Below are 19,947 nucleotides of genomic sequence, written 5' to 3'. Positions count from 1 at the left end.
GTTGACAAAGAAAGTGTTAGAAGATATTAAGCGGACAGTCTACTAATACTCTACTAACTGCTAGTTGACATGTAGTTGCAAAGTTACTTACTGTTAATAGAATGTCTAAAGTGGACTATCGAAATAAAGTGTTACCTTTAATGGATTTGAATTCTAGAAATGTATGTAACGCTTTAGATTACATCCCGCAAAGAACAGTAAGTATACTGAATTTACGGTGTACGTTTCTGTAATTATAGTGTACCTATTCAGTACCTCCGTGTAGGTATAAGGGAATAATATGCTACGTTTGGGGAATAAAGGGGTAACAACCTGTAAAATTACAAATCATTTATACTGTAAGTATTTTGAAACCTATTCTATTACGTGGTTAATATGGCCTAAACAACAATCTTATGTTTGGGAATGATTTAGAAATACGATATGTACTTTTTATTATTTTATATTGGTATTTTATTATAGACGTATAGGTATTTTTTAACTAAAGGGTACACATTCTATTATTAAAGGATGGACATGCTGGAGATTACTGAACAACAAAACTGGGCATCAAGTGAAATGAGTTAATGAGTTTCTGCTATGATTTATAAATCACGAGTCTACTTACCTTATGAAAGCTCATTCGTCGATTTCAGCAACTTCACACCAGCTACTTCTCAACACCACTATCACCAAATAACTTTGCATGATATACCGTCAAGGTTCAATGCAGCTTAAAACAAGTTTACCTCTTTCCAGCTGTTCGCAGAAAAAAATACATGATACAACATTTGTATTTTAGTGGATGTATACTGTGGTGTTTTTATAGCAAAAAAAAATGTAGAGGGTTTAATTTGGCCATCGAACAATTAATTTAAAACTAGTGCAATATTTTTCTCTGTAATTACTGTGCAAATATACACTTGTTCTGTGTTTAAGTCCAACTTGTTCCTCCCTTGTTCCATGTAGTTACAGGGTAAATACAACATTTGCGGGCTGTAAATTAAAGTGGTGCTTTGTTCTTCCCAACTCCATACTTATACAGATTATACAGTTAAAACAAATTCTTTTGAAAAGCTTGTTTAAGAATAGATTTTGTTCAATTTGTTCATGTTTTTCACCCACTGACGAATTTAAACTAAATGATGGCCAAACCACCACACCAATAAATATCTTTTATTTCAGTCCAATGACTGCTGCATTTTATTTTTCGGCTGTGTATTATAACTGTGCCAACATTTTATCATTATCCTTTTTGCAGAATACAGCAAATGGATCGTAAACTAGTTTAAATTATGCTACTTGTAAGTTTTTAGATACGAGTTATAAATGTGAAATTAGGTTTTGAATATACAGACATAAAAAAATATATATTCCCAATTTTCCAGCATAGTTGGTTTTATTTATAAGGATTATAGATTTGGGTTCCCAATATGTTTAGAGGAACAGAGAGATTAGCCATTTCATTTCATTTCACACACACACACACACACACACACATACACAAACACACACTCCCCCTTTCCATCCAACAACAACATCATCATCGCCGTCAGATACACATTCCAAGAGCAAAGGAAAGAAAACAGAGCTCAGATCTTATCATAAATTAATGTCAGTTTCCTAATACATCCATATGCATGCTATCAATATATCATATCAGTTACGTATTCCCTTTGAACTGTTTTACCTTCATCCTTTTGATTGGCAGAGGAACTGAACTTTACCTCTTTAATGACGAGGTGAAACTGGCTTTCACTGAAGAAACAAATGCCTGTCTGTTTTTCTTTATAGTCATTTCAACAACAAAGCCTTTTATTTCAGTCCAATGACTGCTGCATTTTATTTTTCGGCTGTGTATTATAACTGTGCCAACATTTTATCATTATCCTTTTTGCAGAATACAGCAAATGGATCGTAAACTAGTTTAAATTATGCTACTTGTAAGTTTTTAGATACGAGTTATAAATGTGAAATTAGGTTTTGAATATACAGACATAAAAAATATATATTCCCAATTTTCCAGCATAGTTGGTTTTATTTATAAGGATTATAGATTTGGGTTCCCAATATGTTTAGAGGAACAGAGAGATTAGCCATTTCATTTAATTACACACACACACACACACACACACACACAAACACACACTCCCCCTTTCCATCCAACAACAACATCATCATCGCCGTCAGATACACATCCCAAGAGCAAAGGAAAGAAAACAGAGCTCAGATCTTATCATAAATTAATGTCAGTTTCCTAATACACCAATATGCATGCTATCAATATATCATATCAGTTACGTATTCCCTTTGAACTGTTTTACCTACAGTTTTACCTTCATCCTTTTGATTGGCAGAGGAACTGAGCTTTACCTCTTTAATGACGAGGTGAAACTGGCTTTCACTGAAGAAACAAAAAAATACATCAGTGTGAGGTTCATTTCAGGAAACAAACAATCCTACCAGTTCATAAATAAAGAAAAAAGACGATTCTTTAATTGCCATGTGAAAATATACTTCGTTGTTTGAATTACTTATTGATTATACTAATGCTTTCAAATAGGAGGCACACATTATTGTGCTAGGGTGGACTACTAATGAGAAGAATGTGTATGTGGTAAGAGAAGAAAGTGTCACAGTGCTCTCTTGCGGCGTAACTCTTGAATTCCTCGTCTCAGAGTTCAACTGTCAAGTCAGGCGCCTCATACAATATAGAGCAAATCCTATGCTGCAGTTTTTCACGTGTGTTTTCTGAACCGGGGGGCTGAGTTAATATTTGAAACGTACCGTCTCTGAGATTTGAATGACATTTGCGGGGAAGAAAACTCTGGCATGTGTCACTGGATATGAGCACACATGAAAGATTCATTTGCATCGCTTCGAGAAAATGCTTTGTCGCGCTATGGACCTACAAGCACTCTAAAAAAAATATGAGTGACATATAGCCGCCAGTGTTTTTATTATTTACTAAGATTTCTCCTCCCTGTAACCTCAAAATGTCCTCAAATTCATTGAGACGGATTTTTAAAAGAGGACGTGGTGCAATGAATCTGTCCTGAGGTTACAGGATGATTGGGGCACATTTGTTGTTTTTTTATTGTTGTTGGTTGTTTGTTCGTTTTCTTACATTTTAACTGCAAAATATGGGGGGAAATGAAGGGGTTTGAATACTTTCAGGTTCATGTTCCCAGTTGTGGAGCCTTATTCCAGTTTTAAAAGCATCTAGATGAGCACACACTGATGAAATTAATTTGTGCACGGTTGCTCTTTACTCTTGATCTGATCGGAACTATCAGATTAAAGGCTCAGTTACTAGACACAAATGGCTAAAAAGCTGTTTCTGATATCTGATAGGTGTCAGATGGCACAATAGTGAAATAATACATAGGCCTACTGCTGTAAAATACTTAAAGTAATAATGGCAGACTCTCACATATAAGCTGCAAATAGGACATTGCACAAAACTTGTACAAATAGATATTTTTCAAAATTTCATTATGAAATGTTGCTTTGTATCTATCATATGAATCATTTACATTTTTAAATGTATATTAAAATTGAACAGTTGTTTTACATTTGAATAATATTTCACAATATTACTTTTTACTAGCCTATATTTTTGATCAAGTAACTGCAGCCTTGGTGAGATTTCTTTCAAAAAACCTTTATCCTTTAATCTTTAAAAATCCGGATTTTTTTGAACAGTATTGTTCTTTCACACCAAAATGAATATAAGTGATCTCAGAATTATTAACTTGATTGAAATTCTGTCTGTGTAACATTTTCTTTGAAGTGCATTTAAAGAAAGTTGAGCACAATGAGCTTTTATAACCCCTCAAATGCCTACAGATGCAACAGAATTAAATGATTTTATTAGAAAAAACTCATTTCTTTAAAGTATTTTAATTACATGCTTTAAATTGCAATTAAATGTGAAAACCTTTAATCTTCTATTTGGAACTATAAACATATATGAGCTGCAAGCAACAGATATGATGAGATTCTGGACACATACGAGATCTTCAGTCAGTTTCCTAGAACAAACTTGTTGAAGCAATGTGAAAAATGAAATATTTAGCAATTGACAGTTAACAGATGTTGGCAGATGGCAAATCATTTTTCAGCGACTTTTATTAGAGATTTTTTAGCTGCACTATGTAACGTTTGGCGCTCTAGCGGTTAATCAACAGAACTGCACACATCCCGCGGAGGAACATTCCAACCGGAGCTACTTCTCCAAGTTTATGTCTATGGCGATTCACGCAGGTATGTGTTACTCCGCAGCGGCGACGACCCGACCAGGCTACAATAGTCTAAATATAAGTACTTATTATAAGTGTACCGCATTGATTCGGAATAAGACAAAAACGCGGTTTGGAAGATGAATTCATGATGTACTCGCTCATTATATACATTGTGCAAATTTCGAACACAGAAAAAGTTGCACAGTGCTGCTTTAAGTAACATATATAAAACATCCATTAAAGCACAAAATGCTATTCATGTTATTTTCTGACGCTTGAACAAAACAAACAAAAACTGACATACCTCAAATGACAATGAAATGACATACCTCAAATCTGAAAACATCTGGTTTCAGCAATCAAGCTCTGGTTTGTAGAACATCTGGCAGATATGCTGTTAGAAAAGGGAACAACTATTAGCGTTGAAGGATCCATGAATCCTCAAATGCAAACTGTGTTTTTCTTCAAAAGAGCAACCGTACATATGTGTTTTACTTTCTTGTATATTCATTTATTCTTCATTCATTCAGTCGTTTTGTTATTCCATTTAATCATTTGTAATAATAATTGTATCCACTTGTATACCCATTTTATTGATTTATATTATTATTTTCCCATTGTTATTTAGTCTTGTGATTGTGTGCTTCAAGGGATGTGTGTCAGTCGTTTTGTTATTCCATTTAATCATTTGTAATAATAATTGTATCCACTTGTATACCCACTTTATTGATTTATTCATTTATATTATTATTTTCCCATTGTTATTTAGTCTTGTGATTGTGTGCTTCAAGGGATGTGTCTCTTCATGAATAAGAGAATAAGGGAATGTTTAAGGAAAGTCAAGGTTTATGGGATGTTGTTGTGTAGCAGTAATTTCCCATTGCTATTGCGGTATAATAACACTTGTTGGATTTGTGCTGGCCAGACGAATCTGAGCATTGAGACATACACAACTAAGATTATTCAATCAACTTGTCTCCTTTTTATCATTTCATCTCCTGCATCTACTCTTCGCTGGCTTTACTCAGTCAGCTTCTTGGCCGATAGAAGACTGTTAATAGTTTTGGGTAGCAGACAAGACTAGCTCTTTACAGGTTTTGGGTATTGGACAATTTTGCTGACTAGTTGTATTTTCTGACAGGATCTGATGTCCAGGGCTGGATCTGATATGTCTGGCGTGGAGGCGTGATCTAACAGCATAAAACTTCCAGGTTCATTTGACATGTTGCTACTATTCGGCACAATTCTAATTTAGTAACATACATGCGAGTTGAGTTTTGTTCTATATCTTGCAGAAACAAATGGATCAATGCACTGAAATGTTTTTAGACGCACAAAAAAGTAGGCCTTCTGCAGCATGTCAACATTTTAATGAATTAATGAAAGTGTGCACTAAGTGCAATTTCAAAATTAATTCTTCCAAAAGCAAATTAAATAGGTGCACAACGCTCACGACTACCATAGAGAGTACAAATGATTCGCCATGCTGCTCCTTTTTACCAACTACACAAAAGATTCCCCATTGTAGAAGTGCTTGTGTTAAAAAAGGTGGCATTTTTTTTATGTTTGTACTAGGTTGCCATTAGAGAAAAACAAGTCAGAACACGTTTCTTGATATTGAGTAAAAAATGGGTCCCTAGTAACCAAAGCTCTCTCTGGGAGACCGCGGTGTACTACTCAACAAACAACAGCACAGGAAAATGACACCAGACACCTAAACCACCTTCTTGCAGCCAATCGGCTACTCAAAAAAAAAACGTATCCAACATTTAGGAAACCAAGAACAACATTCAAAAAGGTTGGCAGAAAGACAGAAATGCAACTGTACTGAAAAAGCAGAAGAGCCTCAAAATAATCCATTTATTTTGCCTCACTCTGAGAAATGAGTCTTTGCAGCAGAAAATGGTGCAGAAGAGCATTTCCTTCAAGAGGAACAATTTTAAAGGGGTGTCTTAAGAGCTACAGCTCAAGAACACATTTCAGTGCAGCAAAGAACTTAAATTAACATGAAACATAAGCATGTACATAAATTAAATGACAACAAACATTTCTAGTAGCTGATCAAATGTATACAGAATGTCTGCGAGTTCATAAGTAGTAGTTTTAATTCCAAGCTCAACCCTTAAAACATAGATCTGTGAATTTCCTACACAGCATGTCAGTGAAAACCTCGCTTGGTGAGTCATAAATACAATTCTTTATTCAATAAGAAACATATTACAAATATTGAATTTGAACGCAAAAGTTTTAGAACTATAAGACATGGCAATATGAGCAATCCCAAACTTCATGTGAGGAGGGGAGAAGAGGTATATCTGCTGTGTCTCAGCTCATGTAGGTCAATACAACTGACTGAATGGGCTCTCGGCACACCGGACACAACTTGTTCCGGTTCTTTAATTTCTTGGCGCAAGTGTAGCAAGCCATAAGGTGTCCAGTTCTTCCGTGGACGATGCAGCCATTCTTGGGGCGACTTTGACAGATGACGCAGGGCTCAAGGCAAGTGGCGGGCAGGCAGGCCTCTAGGCTGTTGTAGCGCTCTAGCTCTGGGGTCTCTTCCTGACTGCTGCCCCCACCAGAGGAGGTTGAGGGCTGCAATGACGAGGTCTGAGAGTCAGTCATAGAGCCGGCGGCAGTGGAGGAGAGAAGTTCGTCTTTAGCGGCGACAGGAGATTGCAAGCACTTGCCGTCGGGTACGTCCACCCCTTCGTCTGTTTCTGGAAGAGGGCTTGAGGGTTTGGAAGGAAGCAGTTTGTCATGTGAGGCTGAGCTGGGAGTTGTGGTGATGCAGGTGTCTTCCGTGCTGGGTTGAGGGTTAGTGGAGGTGTTTTCCATGTTGGAGTGTGTTTCTGGAAGCCAATCGGGTCGGACGTTCCAGCAGCTTTTGCAATGCCGAGGAAGAGGAGGGTTGAGCTTGTTACATTCAGCACACTTCCAGTAGTCCTGAGTGAACACATTTTTATTTTAGATTAATAGATTTTTCTTGCTTTTTTGAAATAAAAAAATTGGACTTTCAAGGAAAAGATAACTCTATAAAACTTTAAAATATGGTCCCATTAAAGTCAGCATAGCATGTCATTTCTTAATACACATTCCTGGTTGAATCATGCAAAAATGTCATCATAATCTTTCAACAAAATGTAATAACTTGCGGCATCTCTGAATCAGCTGCTCTTTTTTGGCAGACTCACTAAAGTTTTTTTCTTTCATCACCAACCTTTTCACAATCTAATCTAATCCTGATAGATAAACGCAAGTCCATTTCTTTCTTTTTTTCCCGTCCAACTTAGAAAAACATCAGGTTATGGTACTAAAATGCTACATACTGCCTCAGATATCTCAGTATCCTCATCAAACGAATCTTCATCCTCAGCAAAGATTGTGACTTCATACACCTGAGTGAGCAAATACAGAACTGCAGTGAGTTGAGGATCGTCAAACAGGTTAGGTTAGTTAGGTCATCAGTTAATCTCTCTCTCAAACGAACAGGAGTTTGAGTTGAAACCTCGTTCTCTCCAGGCAATGAATCCTCATCATTCTCACTGTAGGCGTCAGAGTCTATGGACTCCACCTCAAACTCCACACTAAAGTTATCAGAGTCAGAGTCCGAGTCTTCGCTCTCTTCACTGCCCTCACTGTGAGAGATACCTACATCCTGTAAAACAAACAACACTGGTTAGAAAGGGCCAAATGACAGCACAGGGGAAGTTACAGTTGCTGGTAAACCAAAACAATGTGAATGAACATTTAAAGGTGCTACTTACAGAGTTGCTTTGTGTGTCCGAAGACTCACTGTTCCCCCTCTCCCGGTGCAAGCCGCCAATCACACACCAAGACAGGCTATCATCAAATGTCAGAGAGAAGCTGTCTGACTTGTGCCTCTTCCTGCGTTCTCTGGGATCGTCTTCAGCTGAAGTACTTTCTATTGAAACAAACAAAAAAAAAACATTATTTTTCTACAAGAACATGCCTTCTTACGTGTCCGTCTGATGGTTTTCACATGCAGCTGCTCTGTAAGTGAACCACGCTGCTCTCTAGGCTTTACAAACATTTCCAATCGGTTTCTTTTTTCATTGTTAAACACAACCTTAAGTGTACACTGTATTAGTGTAAATACATTTTTTTGTTGATGTTTCTGTTACATGTACTCAACTTTGGACACTTATGGGCCAAGCAGGGGAAATGCTCAGAGCAATAACCCTGTTTCAATGGTGCATCTGGTGCTGCTTGCTCAACAAACTGCCTTTGTGTGCATAGCTAAGGTTTAAAAATGGGCCATTGTCATTAGGGTTGGGTACCGTTCACATTTTAACCGGTACGGTACCGGTATCGGTACCTGAATTTCGGTGCTGGTACCCAACAGTACCTTCTTTCGGTACTTTACTCTCTGTGTAATTACAAATACATTTATTTCAGTGAAAAAATAAGTTAAAAAGTCTCAATTTCAACATTTTGAACAATAGGGCCCTACAAACTTTTTTTTCTTTCCCCAGAAATTCTTGTTTTAATTTTTCTGAAAATCAAATGAAGGCATTAAATATTTATTTTAAATCAAATGAAAATTAAACCCTTTTATTTTTTGCCAAACAAAATTGATTGAAATTAATACATGGAAGAAAAATTGTGTGAATATTCCTTTAAAACATTTTTTAATAGGCTAATAATTTTATTATTTCTTTCTACAATTAAGTGATTAATCGGGTTGTAATACTTATTTTTATCATTATTTATATCATTATTGTTTTATTTAAATTTGATAGAAGATGGAATATTTAAAGATGTACATTATACTGTACAAAAGTAATACAAGAGTAATATATTTCTGTTACATGCTAAACCGTACTTTTATTTTGACAGGTTGCCATGAAGTTTCTGTGTATACAGTATGATGATGCTAGTTTTCTCAAATGAAATGGTAAAATTCTCGGTAAGTGACTCTCACAGCAGCTCTGTAGATTAAAGGGTTAGTTCACCCCAAAATGAAAATTAGCCCATAAATTACTGACCCTCAAGTCATCCTATGTGTATATGACTTTCTTCTTTCAGACGAATCCAGTCGGAGTTATATTAAAAATTGTCTTTGATCTTTCAAGCTGTTTAATGCCACTCAGCGGGTGTTGCGTGCATCCGTCCAAAAGCAGTTAAATAAAATGCGCCCATCCATAAAAATAAAAAAAAAAGTGTCTCACACGGCTCCGGGGGATGAACAAAGGCCTTCTGTAGCGAATCGATGCGTTTTTGTAAGAAAAATATCCATATTCAAAACGTAATAATCACTTTAATGTAGCTTGCCCTCACTGTTGTACACAGAAGCAGTTCCGGGGGAATGACGTATGAGGTCAGCTTTGCGCATGCGCCGCTCAGAAGTGACGCACACGGAAGCACAGGGGAGAAATCAAAACAAAACAATGGTCACTAATTAGAAGTACAAAATGAGGATTTGTAAAGAAGAATGTGAGAGGATTTCGATATAAGCCAAGAGGAGACTGGTTTTCCTTTGCTAAAGTAAGGAAACTTTGCTTCCTTTGCTCCCGTTAACAAATGCTGGTTTTCACGAGACTCACTGGCGCATGCGCAGCGCTGACCTCATAGGTCACTCACCCGGAACTGCTTCCAGTGTACAACAGTGAGCACAAGCTAGATTAAAGTGATTATTACGTTTTGAATATGGATATTTTTCTAACAAAAACGCATCGATTCGCTACAAAAGGCCTTTGTTCACCCACCGGAGCCGTGTGAGACACTTTTTTTTTATAGATGGGCACATTTTATTTAACTGCTTTTGGACGGATGCATGCAACACCCACTGAGTGGCATTAAACCGCTTGAAAGATCAAAGACAATTTTTTTATATAACTCGGACTGGATATATGACTGGATTCGTCTGAAAGAAGAAAGTCATATACACCTAGGATGACTTGAGGGCGAGTAATTTATGGGCTAATTTTCATTTCTCCACGATACCGTCTGCGTTTTCTCAGAAACCATATGGCCCTAGAAATGTAACCACACTTCAGAACATTTCGGCTTGCCCTGTGTGTTGTTTGAACGAGTTGCAGGGGTGACCTCACGTCACAGGGTCTCTCTCTTTCTCTCTGTAGCGTATGCACCCAGATGCGTTCTCAGGTACTGAAATATGGCACAGATTGATTTAACCTGAATCGGTACTACTGACGCAATTCGGTCGGTACCCTTAAAAGTACAGAGTTCGGTACCCAACCCTAATTGTCTTTTGAGCACATTCTGCACAGCCTTCAGGTCTCCTTCTGGATGTCCTTTTGAGATTTACAGTGACAGGGAGAGTAGTCATTATGGTACCACATGTTTACTCGCATACAGTCCTCTGTCAGGACTGAAAGAATAGTACAAAATTATCCATCATGAATACTGGATGATTCACAAAAAATACAAGGCTGGAAAAATAAACAGTCCTTGAAAAAGAGTCGCCTCAACTAGAGGTCTGCGCTTCCGCAAGGTTCTTTTCCGCATCCACCCGCTCCCGCTATATATTCACTCTTTGTTCACCCGCTGTCCGCTTAGAATCATTTTCTTACCGACATCATTTTCTTAAGACACAATATTTTATGCAACACAGTAGGAAAATAAGTGTCAGAGAAAATAAAAATGTTGCTAATAGCCTATTAGCAATTTTAATTCGTCTTGTCAAAATACTAAATTCGTTTGACATTTTTCTGTTAACACAGTAGGAAAAGTGTCGCAGAGAAAAATTAATAAATAGGACATCTTTCATTTAAAATTATAGGCTAAGCAAAATATAACCAAAACCGAGCTGAACATCCTTCAATGAAAGCGCATCCACACTTTGCTCCATCCTTATTCTGCTGTCAGTCATCGACAACCTGCCTGTTCTGTCTGAGGGCTGTATATTTACCACAGGTTCAGCCTGCTTGGAGCATCGTTATGCACATGCTGCACACAGACCAGGCAAATAAAACGTGTGACGTTTAAAGCATGCGTGCATAACAGTCCTGAGCGCAAGCTGTACCGGTGGTCAATAAGAATAAAGTGCAGATATGCTATTCTAAATGGACATCGAGAACGGGATACTGTTCGACCGCCCGCTGCCGTTCAAATTACACCAGAGTTACCGACCGCTACCGCGTTTTGTTCGGGAATTTAATCCCATGGCGCAAAAAATCTGGTCGGATCCCAGGAGAGCTGCGGGAATCCAGACCTCTTGCCTCAACCTTTTACAAAACTCCTGCAAAAAATAAACTAGCTTGAAATAATGAAACCTAAAAACAGGCATTTTATTAGATGCCAAAATTTATCCAAACAAACTGACAGTACACTTGTTAAAAATGTTTACTTTTCCAAAATTAACACATTAGTTCAACTGTAATTGTACCAGTCTGAGCTAAAAGCAGCAGGCTAGAGAGAGGGAAAAATGCAAGAAAAATGGACAAGTCCTTCCAGTTCAAACAGGAACTACGTCAACACTGGAATAAACAACTCTATCTGAAATCCTATCTAACCCAACTGATCAAGCATGTGCTTTCAACAGGACACAGCTGGTGTGTCTTTTGCTGTGTTGTGTGCACTTACCAGGATCACTGCTTCTCCTCCTCCTGCGCTGCTGTTGTGAGGTAGATGAGCGAGAGTCTGAATCTGTATCCTAGAACAGACAGTGGAGTTTCAGTCATGCTTCAATCTCAAACACAGCAGGGGCTCTATAAAACCCATTCAAGCACAAACACAGCACTACCAGGGCAACTCTGTGGAATGGGTCAATACTCTGTGGTTCTAAGTGTGTGAGCATAAAAGAACATTTACCCCGGGCCCTCGATCTGGTTCACTTTGACTCCTGGGTTCAGAGAAGGTAGACTGAGTATCTGTAAAAGGAAACAGACAGTTTTAACACAAACAACAGATAAAAACAAAGAGAGAAAAAAAGGTTTAACAATCATAGTACCTGGGTTTTTCACTGTCACAAGGTTTCTGTTGATCATTGCAAAGAGTGCTCTGAGGGGGGAAAAAAAAAAAAAAGAAGATAAAATTACAAATAAAACTTTAATTTTCATATAGAAAATTTCACTTTCAATTCTTTAAAAACAAAAGCAAATATGAGAAACGTGTATGCTTTACATGCTTTTTTATCTACACTGGCCCCCTCTTTGTATCCAAGGTATCCAAATAACTTCTGCAGGCACTTCATATCTTAAACAGGTGACAACAGACCCTTTCAGAGTTAGTAGGTCAAATGTCCAGGAAGCTGCCACCTGTTGCTTTAAAGCCCCACCCTGATATTCCCAGAGGTCATTGGTGCTACAGCTGCTCTGCCTTAGAGAAGTTAGAGAGTCAATACACACCGGGGCTCTTTGACTGAGAAACTTTTCACCCCGAGAACAGCACCAAGAGCATCCTCTCCGCAGTGAACAATGTGTTGCTGCTGCTTGTCATATAACTCCTTGCTCATGATATACTTCCCCAAATAAAACATAACCTAAAAACACAGAAAAAGAAGTTGTTTAGAGATCGACAGGGAAACCATTTCCTGAAACAGATTGTTGACAGAAAGAATGGTAAAGATGTGGTTATTTAAATATTCAATATAGATGAGTAATACATTCCTATTAGTCAGATAACCACAACTTTCAGCCATAAAAAAAGACTCATACATCACAATAAAGTTGACAACAGATGAAAATATTTAAAACATCATCAAATATCAAGAGTAAAAAGGTATACAAATGATCTATATTGTTGCACACTACATATTAAAGTTAGAAATTCGATTTTGTAACTGTTGAATAATGGCACTTGCCCATGCAAATGCTACTGCCATGATGTCAGTGCATTTTATACATGGTTGCTAAGGTGTTCTGAGTGGTTTCTTACTGGCCTAATAAAAAAAAAAAAGCCCACCCTTAATGACTCGTCTCCTTTTTTTTTCTTTTTTTTTTTAAACATATTCTATCATCCTCCAATCAAAAACGTACAGAAGTAATAAGCTCCAACTGGCATTTGACCACAAACTCATTATTTCAAAAAACTCTCTAGGTGTCACTGCTTAAGTGCTTGTATGAAAAATGATGCATACAACATATGACAGGGTTCAGCATTACTAACAACTGGCATAAATCCACTTTTATATACAGCCATAAAGCATGATACGTATACTACCGTTCAAAAGTTTGGGGTCAGTACGTTTTTTTTTAAGAAATAAACCCTTCAGCTAGGATGCATTAACATGATCAAAAGACATTTATAAAGTTACAAAATATTTTTATTTCAAATAAATGTTCTTCAAAATAAAGGAATAAATTGAATTTTAAAATATATTCAAATAGAAAAAAATAACTATTTTAAATTGACATAATATTTCAAGATATTGCTCTTTTTACTGTATTTCTGATCAAATAAATGCAGCTTTGGTGAGCATAAAAGACTTCACAGGATATCTTCCCAACCCCCGAACTTTTTAATGTTAGTGTATATCAAATAAAATGGACTTAAACTGCTGTCAGCAAACACATCTCCTCACCTCCTTCATGGTGAAAACATCTTTATCTGCACCTGCATCCTCTAAAAGGCTTTTCAGCTGCACTTTTGGTCTTACCTAAAGTTACAATAAATAAAACTCAGTCATTTCAAGGTACAAAAACGCAATTAAATGCACAAAGACACACCTTGAATGCTACATTACCAGTTTTTCGTTGTCAACCTTGTTGATCTGAGAACTGCTTAAACAACTTTCTGTTGCCATATTGGTAGTTAATCTGTAAAAAAAAATAAAAAATAAACAAAGTTAGACTACATAGAACAATTTAGAGGCAATTCAGTACAACTGCAAACTTCAGAACGAACATTACCTGTGCAAATAGAGGTAAATTGGCTATTTTAGCAAAGAATATTCTATATATACTCTGCTCCCTGTACATAAAGTGCTTGAGCTCTGGCGTAGTGATGAATGGGAGCCGGCTAAGAGCCAGTCTATGGTTTAAATAGACGCAGAGAGGCATGTCAGGGCTAGAATCCAGGGCGGGTTCCGGGCATGACATGTCAAAGCGTGACTGCCTTCAGACGCCTAGTGGTGGTAGACCATCTTTGCTGAGTTGTCTGGCTCTCTGTGTTCATGTCCGGGCATGTCCCGTCTCACTACACCCGCCCATTGCTGGCTAAGCACTTGGATTTGAGGCTTATCAGCCCAGTAACAGGGGAAATAACGGAGTGTTTGGACCAAAGCGATGACCCTCGTGGATTATTAGCTCCTCAGTTAAATAAATTCAAGCCGAAAAGACTAAAAGTTATTCATTACAAGTGCTACGGATGCCCTTCGAGTAAAGCTCCAAATGTCTCTGGACTAGGACAGTGCAATGCTCATTTTTTGAAATGCCCAGTACACACGCAAAACACAACAATCTCAAGTTTGTTGTCTTCGGGATTTATAACTGCCATCTGTATGCATGGAACTATCTCCATTCAAATTAGCTGCACATAAGTAATGTAAAACCTTAACATCATGGAACATCAAAGTCTTCCCCCAAGAGGTAACATGAAAACAGATCGACGTGTAAATATTGTTCGGTTTACGAGATGCAACGTTAACTTGCTTGTGATGAAACGCTCGACGTCCTGCGTGCTTTTGACATGTCAGGTTCCAGTATGACAGATAATAACGATGTAACGTTAACAAAAAACAACACAAAGTGCGTAGTGTGCTTTCCTCCAGTTATAAAGCATAAACATGTATAAGCCGCGGTTGTTTGTTTACGTAATAACTCATTTATACGCATAACGTTGCGTATACATTTCTTACTTTCTTTACAAGTAGAATAGTAACAATAGTTTTAAATACACGACTTAAACGATTCTTGCCTAATGTGGCGCATTGCGCATTTGAACGACAAGACTAAGCTAACTTATATTAACAACGCCACAAACGCTCGCAGTCCCGGGTGTCTATTTCCCGCTGTGGACTATCAGGAAAACCCGAGGCTGCAGTAGGCCGCGCTTAACGCAAGGCTGAGGCAAATTATTTTAGGCGACCAAACGGACATTAAAGCCTCATACGGTGTTAAAATAATTCGCTGGAGCGTATAACAATGTTATTCAGATATGTACAGCTTTATAGGTGTAATAAATATACGAGAAAGTGTTAATGTCTTACCTGCTGGTGACCGTTGAGCGTCGCGAACTCCCTCTACTGGCGCCTGTTTGAATTTGAAATGTTCTAGCACGCGGCGTAAACATCACACAATACACTCACGTGAAGGCGAGTTGGATATTATTTACATTAGTCCTATCTACATTTGCTGTTTTACTGTTGTTTGTTTATTGCGATTAAACGAGTTTGACCATGTGAAGTTCATTTTATATTGTTGTACACATTTGTTGACTCCTTATTTCAATATTAAACCACACTGGATAAGTTTTAGTAGGCTAGTCAGAGTTCTGCATTTATCAGGTAATATGTAAGACATTAATGAAAAGTGAATATGACAACATTGGGATTAACCAGGAGTTTCCATGTTTTTAGGCACTTGTTGGCTTCTTTCCTTTTTACATGTTTTTAATAACTTCATACTTTTATTTAGCAAGGATGCTTTAAAGCAGCACTGTGTAACTTCTTCTGTGTTCAAAATTTGCTAAATGTATATAATGAGCGAGTACATCATGAATTCATCTTCCAAACTGCGTCTCTTATGTCTTATTCCGTATCACTACGGTACACTTATAATAAGTACTTATATTTGGACTATTGTAGCCTGGTCGGTCGTCGCCGCTGCGGAGTAACACATACCTGCGTGAATCGCCATAGACATAAACTTAGAGAAGTAGCTCCGGTTGGAATGTTCCTCCGCGGGATGTGTGCAGTTCTGTTGATTAACCGCTAGAGCGCCAAAAGTTACATAGTGCTGCTTTAAATTGAGCAAAAGAAACAGACATTTATAATGTCACAATTTCTAATTCAGATAAACGCTGTTCTTCTGAACCTTCTCAAATCATTTTTTCCCCTACAAAAATATTAAGCAGCACAACTGTTTTCAGCACTGATAATAATAACTTAAGACATGTTTCTTGAGCAGCAAATCAGCATTTTAGAATGATTTCTGAAGACTGGAGTAATGGCTGCTGGAAATTCAGCTTTGATATCACAGGAATAAATTACATTTTAAAATATATTCAAAAACAAAGCAGACATTTTATATTGTCATTATTTCACAATACAATTTTGCATTAAATGTAGCCTTGGTGAACATAAAATGTTTTAAAATCATTAAAAAATGTACTGACACCAAACTTTGTCAATGTTATATAGCATATATTAATATAAATGTGTATTTAATATATATATATTAAAAATAAATCAAGTTATATAATAAGTAAATAAATGTAGACACAGTTTAGACCAGATTGAAATAATTTTCATGAACCTTTCAGATCATCTTAAAGGGATGTCAACTTGAATTGTACAGAGAATAAAACACATTTGAAAAATATATTCTTTCATATTTATGAATATACTCAAACTATATTTTTTCATGTTCCATGGAAGAAAATAGGTCATTTTTGGGTGAACTGTCCCTTTAAGCAGCATAATTTGCAGTATTTTTGTTTACCACCTCCTTTTCAAAATTAGGACGAGACTAATATTCACACAAAAAAAAGCTGAAAAACATCTAGAGTTTAGACTGGAGACAGGACTTTGGAATGTGACTAATGTTTCAGTTGTGCATTGCAAAAGAGAAAAACAAGTTGAAAAGCCCTCATCGTGAACTGAACAAATGATTGACATTCCATTTCACAGCTACTCAGGTCTTTTTGCCAAATAGGCACTGACCCTTTGTCCTAAAAGTCACGACTTAGACTCGACTAGATAAGATAACGTTCCATTCTTGAACTATCTGACAAAAGAAAACAGTTGTTACACTTTCTATAAAATGTTTTATTGTTGTACAGACCGTTTGAAAAATACATTATAAAAGAACACTTACAAACTGCTTCAGCAGTTTCAGAGTTTATCTCCCAAACGGCATATTTTTGCAGGTTTATCTGCAAATATTGAATACTTGGACCACAAATTAAACTCTTAAAAAGATTGAAATGCTATTAAAAGTTCTCAGCCTCTATGGCTTAAACCTACATCCTTCCAGTCTATGTTTGGTTAGTCTTCACGCTCCTATGCAGGAGCCATCGCTAGCTATTCCTGAAGAAATCAGGCACTGAACACTGGCTTTCTTGTTGATTGGCACATCAGCGGGCCTATGGCCTCTGTAAGAGCTTGCTTTTGCCCTCCTCCTGCTCTGCCAGTTTGAAATGGGTGTATGCCAGGATGCCACTGAGGGTGCAGAGGATGCCCAGACCTTGATTTAAGGACAAGGGGTCCTGGAAGAGGACATACCCACCTAGTAATGTGATGCAGAACTTGAAGTGTCCAAACATGTTGTAGCTGTGAGGATATATGTTAAGGGAACTTGTCTGACAATGACTTTTGGAGGTTCCTCGAGACTTATGACATGCACTTGAGAAACAGGCTTTGAAGACATGACTTGAGCTTCAGAGATGAGTCAGGCACACACAGAATGAGCTTGATGCAGTATGATTCTTTCTCAAAGTTAATATTCTTTAGAGCAGGGCTGTCCAAACTCGGTCCTGGAGGGCCGGTGTCCTGCAGAGTTTAGCTCCAACCCTAATTAAACACACCTGAACCAGCTAATCAAGCTCTTAGTAGGCATGCTAGAAACTTCCAGTCAGGTGTGTTGAGGCAAGTTGGAGCTAAACTCTGCAGGACACCGGCCCTCCAGGACCGAGTTTGGACAGCCCTGCTTTAGACCATTTTACAGTTAGGATTTTTATGTTTTATAGTTAGGCTTGTGAATATGATATTTAAGAGAAATCTTAACACACACAAAAAGCTGTTAATAAAATAACAGATAGTTTTAATATTGATCTAAGGATATATCAGTCTTGTTAGTATGCAGCAAAGGTTAATAAACCTGTTAAAAAAAGTATAATCTGTTAACAAAATAACAGATGTTTCTGGATATATCAGTCTTGTGAATGTGTAAAAAGTCCATAAATGTTAAAAAATAAATAAGTATAATCTGTTAATAAAATAATAGACGGTAGTTTTAATACTCATTTATGGATATAACAGTCTTGCAAATATGTAAACAGTTAAAAAATCTGTTAAAAATAAATAAGTATAATCTGTTAATACAATAAGTTAAGTTTTAATATTGATTTATGGATGTGTCAGTTTTGCGAATATGATATGCAAAATAGTTAATATGTTAGAATTAAATAATGTAAATACTATGTAAAAAGTTAATAAATCTGTTAAAAATAAATAAGTATAATCTGTTAATAAAATAATAGATGGTAGTTTTAATATTAATTTATGGATATAACAGTCTTGCAAATATGTAAAAAGTTAATAAATCTGTTAAAAATAAATAAGTCGGTTAATACAATAAGTTAAGTTTTAATATTGATTTATGGATGTGTCAGTTTTGCGAATATGATATGCAAAATAGTTAATAAATATGTTAAAGTTAAAAAATGAAAAAACTATGTAAAAAAGTTAATTAATCTGTTAAAAATATATTAAAAAGTATGTGTTAGCAAAATAACATGCTGTTTTTAATAGTGATTTATGGATATGAGTTATGTCAACAACAAAAAAAGCTGTTAATAAAATAACATGCTAATTTTTATATTGATTGATGGATAAATCATCAATTTAAATGTACATGAATTATTAGTGAGTTGGATGCATGAGTTCGGGCATTGGCTTAACTGTAACTCAATACTTCTATTTATATTGATACATGAATATTCTACATGAATGTCATCACAAACTTATTAAAAGTATCTGAATTTGTTAAAACACTGCAAAAATGATGAGATGACACTGTCTATGTTTCATACAGTATAAATGGTATTTTACATATTCAATTATATAGTTGCCAGCATATTTTAGAAAGACAGCTAACAGAACATAAGCTAGCATATTTCCACGTCCTTGGCTTTAAAAAAAAAAAAAGTCTAAACCCTTGGTTGAGAAATAATAAGTGGCCCAAAAGTGGTTTAAAACAGATGTTAGTAAAGTGCTCCCTCTACTGCGTACTTTGAGAAAGGTCTCACTCTTGAACTCGCACTCAATGGGTGTATTCAAAACCGTGAAATGTTTTCAGTATAGCTGAAAAAATGTGCCTTGATTTACAGCTTTCCCTTTCATTATTAAAAAAAAGGGTGTATCTACATGTTACTATTTGCCAAGCTTTGCCAAGTCTCTGTAAACAAACATTTGCTTGCATTATAGACCTAATCTCACAATTAACAAACAATGAAGTCATGTTTTAGAGAGCACTGTTTTTAGATGCGTGTCTAAAGGGTGTGTTCTGCACCAAAAATTGAAAAAAAGAAATAGCCACAGCTGAATGACTGATATTTCAGAGAAATAACAGAAAGGATACGTAACAGGAGACGTGTTCCCAATGATCCAGTAAATGGACAAATTGACCAGAAAGGCAATAACACCAGACAGCAGAACCATGCCCTTGATGAAGCAAAAAAATATCAAGAATCAACCATTCAAAAATACATTTCATCTAAATACTCAAAACCAAATCCTATGGAAATACATTTTGCTTATTTATTTAATAAACCAATAAATAACCATTCACATAGTAATATTTAGAGCAATAAACTGAACTTGTGAACACATATACATATAATATATATATATATATATATA

The 19,947-nt window shown here is 36.4% G+C and overlaps 2 protein-coding genes across 3 annotated transcripts in view; both read right to left on the bottom strand.

Moving 5' to 3' along the window:
- Nucleotides 1-6,401: 6,401 nt before the first annotated feature.
- Nucleotides 6,402-15,514, bottom strand: mdm2 (MDM2 proto-oncogene). Of its 2 annotated transcripts, none has more exons than XM_016279939.1 (11): nt 15,355-15,514; nt 13,891-13,963; nt 13,729-13,803; nt 12,554-12,687; nt 12,157-12,206; nt 12,018-12,076; nt 11,790-11,859; nt 7,988-8,145; nt 7,729-7,878; nt 7,550-7,618; nt 6,402-7,166 (listed from the first exon to the last, which is right to left on the bottom strand). In XM_016279939.1, exons 1-11 carry the CDS (start codon nt 15,435-15,437, stop codon nt 6,549-6,551), a joined length of 1,539 nt encoding a protein of 512 aa, XP_016135425.1. In that variant the 5' UTR covers nt 15,438-15,514; the 3' UTR covers nt 6,402-6,548. The 2 variants fall into 2 exon arrangements, with proteins under 2 accessions (XP_016135425.1, XP_016135426.1); XM_016279940.1 differs by lacking the exon at nt 15,355-15,514 and adding an exon at nt 14,057-14,157.
- Nucleotides 15,515-17,152: 1,638 nt separating this feature from the next.
- slc35e3 (solute carrier family 35 member E3) overlaps nt 17,153-19,947 on the bottom strand; it is an 8,536-nt gene continuing 5,741 nt past the window's right edge. The window contains exons 4-5 of the mRNA XM_016279941.1: nt 19,667-19,749; nt 17,153-17,637 (exon numbers count right to left, since the gene is read on the bottom strand). Coding sequence (XP_016135427.1) covers nt 17,451-17,637; nt 19,667-19,749 — 270 coding nt within the window. The 3' untranslated portion in view covers nt 17,153-17,450. The remainder of the gene's footprint in view (nt 17,638-19,666; nt 19,750-19,947) is intronic.

This window comes from Sinocyclocheilus grahami, unplaced genomic scaffold, assembly GCF_001515645.1.
Source record: "Sinocyclocheilus grahami isolate Dianchi unplaced genomic scaffold, SAMN03320097.WGS_v1.1 scaffold135.1, whole genome shotgun sequence".
Classification (NCBI taxonomy): Eukaryota; Metazoa; Chordata; class Actinopteri; order Cypriniformes; family Cyprinidae; genus Sinocyclocheilus; species Sinocyclocheilus grahami.
The sequence above is the reverse complement of the archived record's forward strand: the minus strand, read 5'-3'. Positions and strand labels throughout refer to the sequence as shown.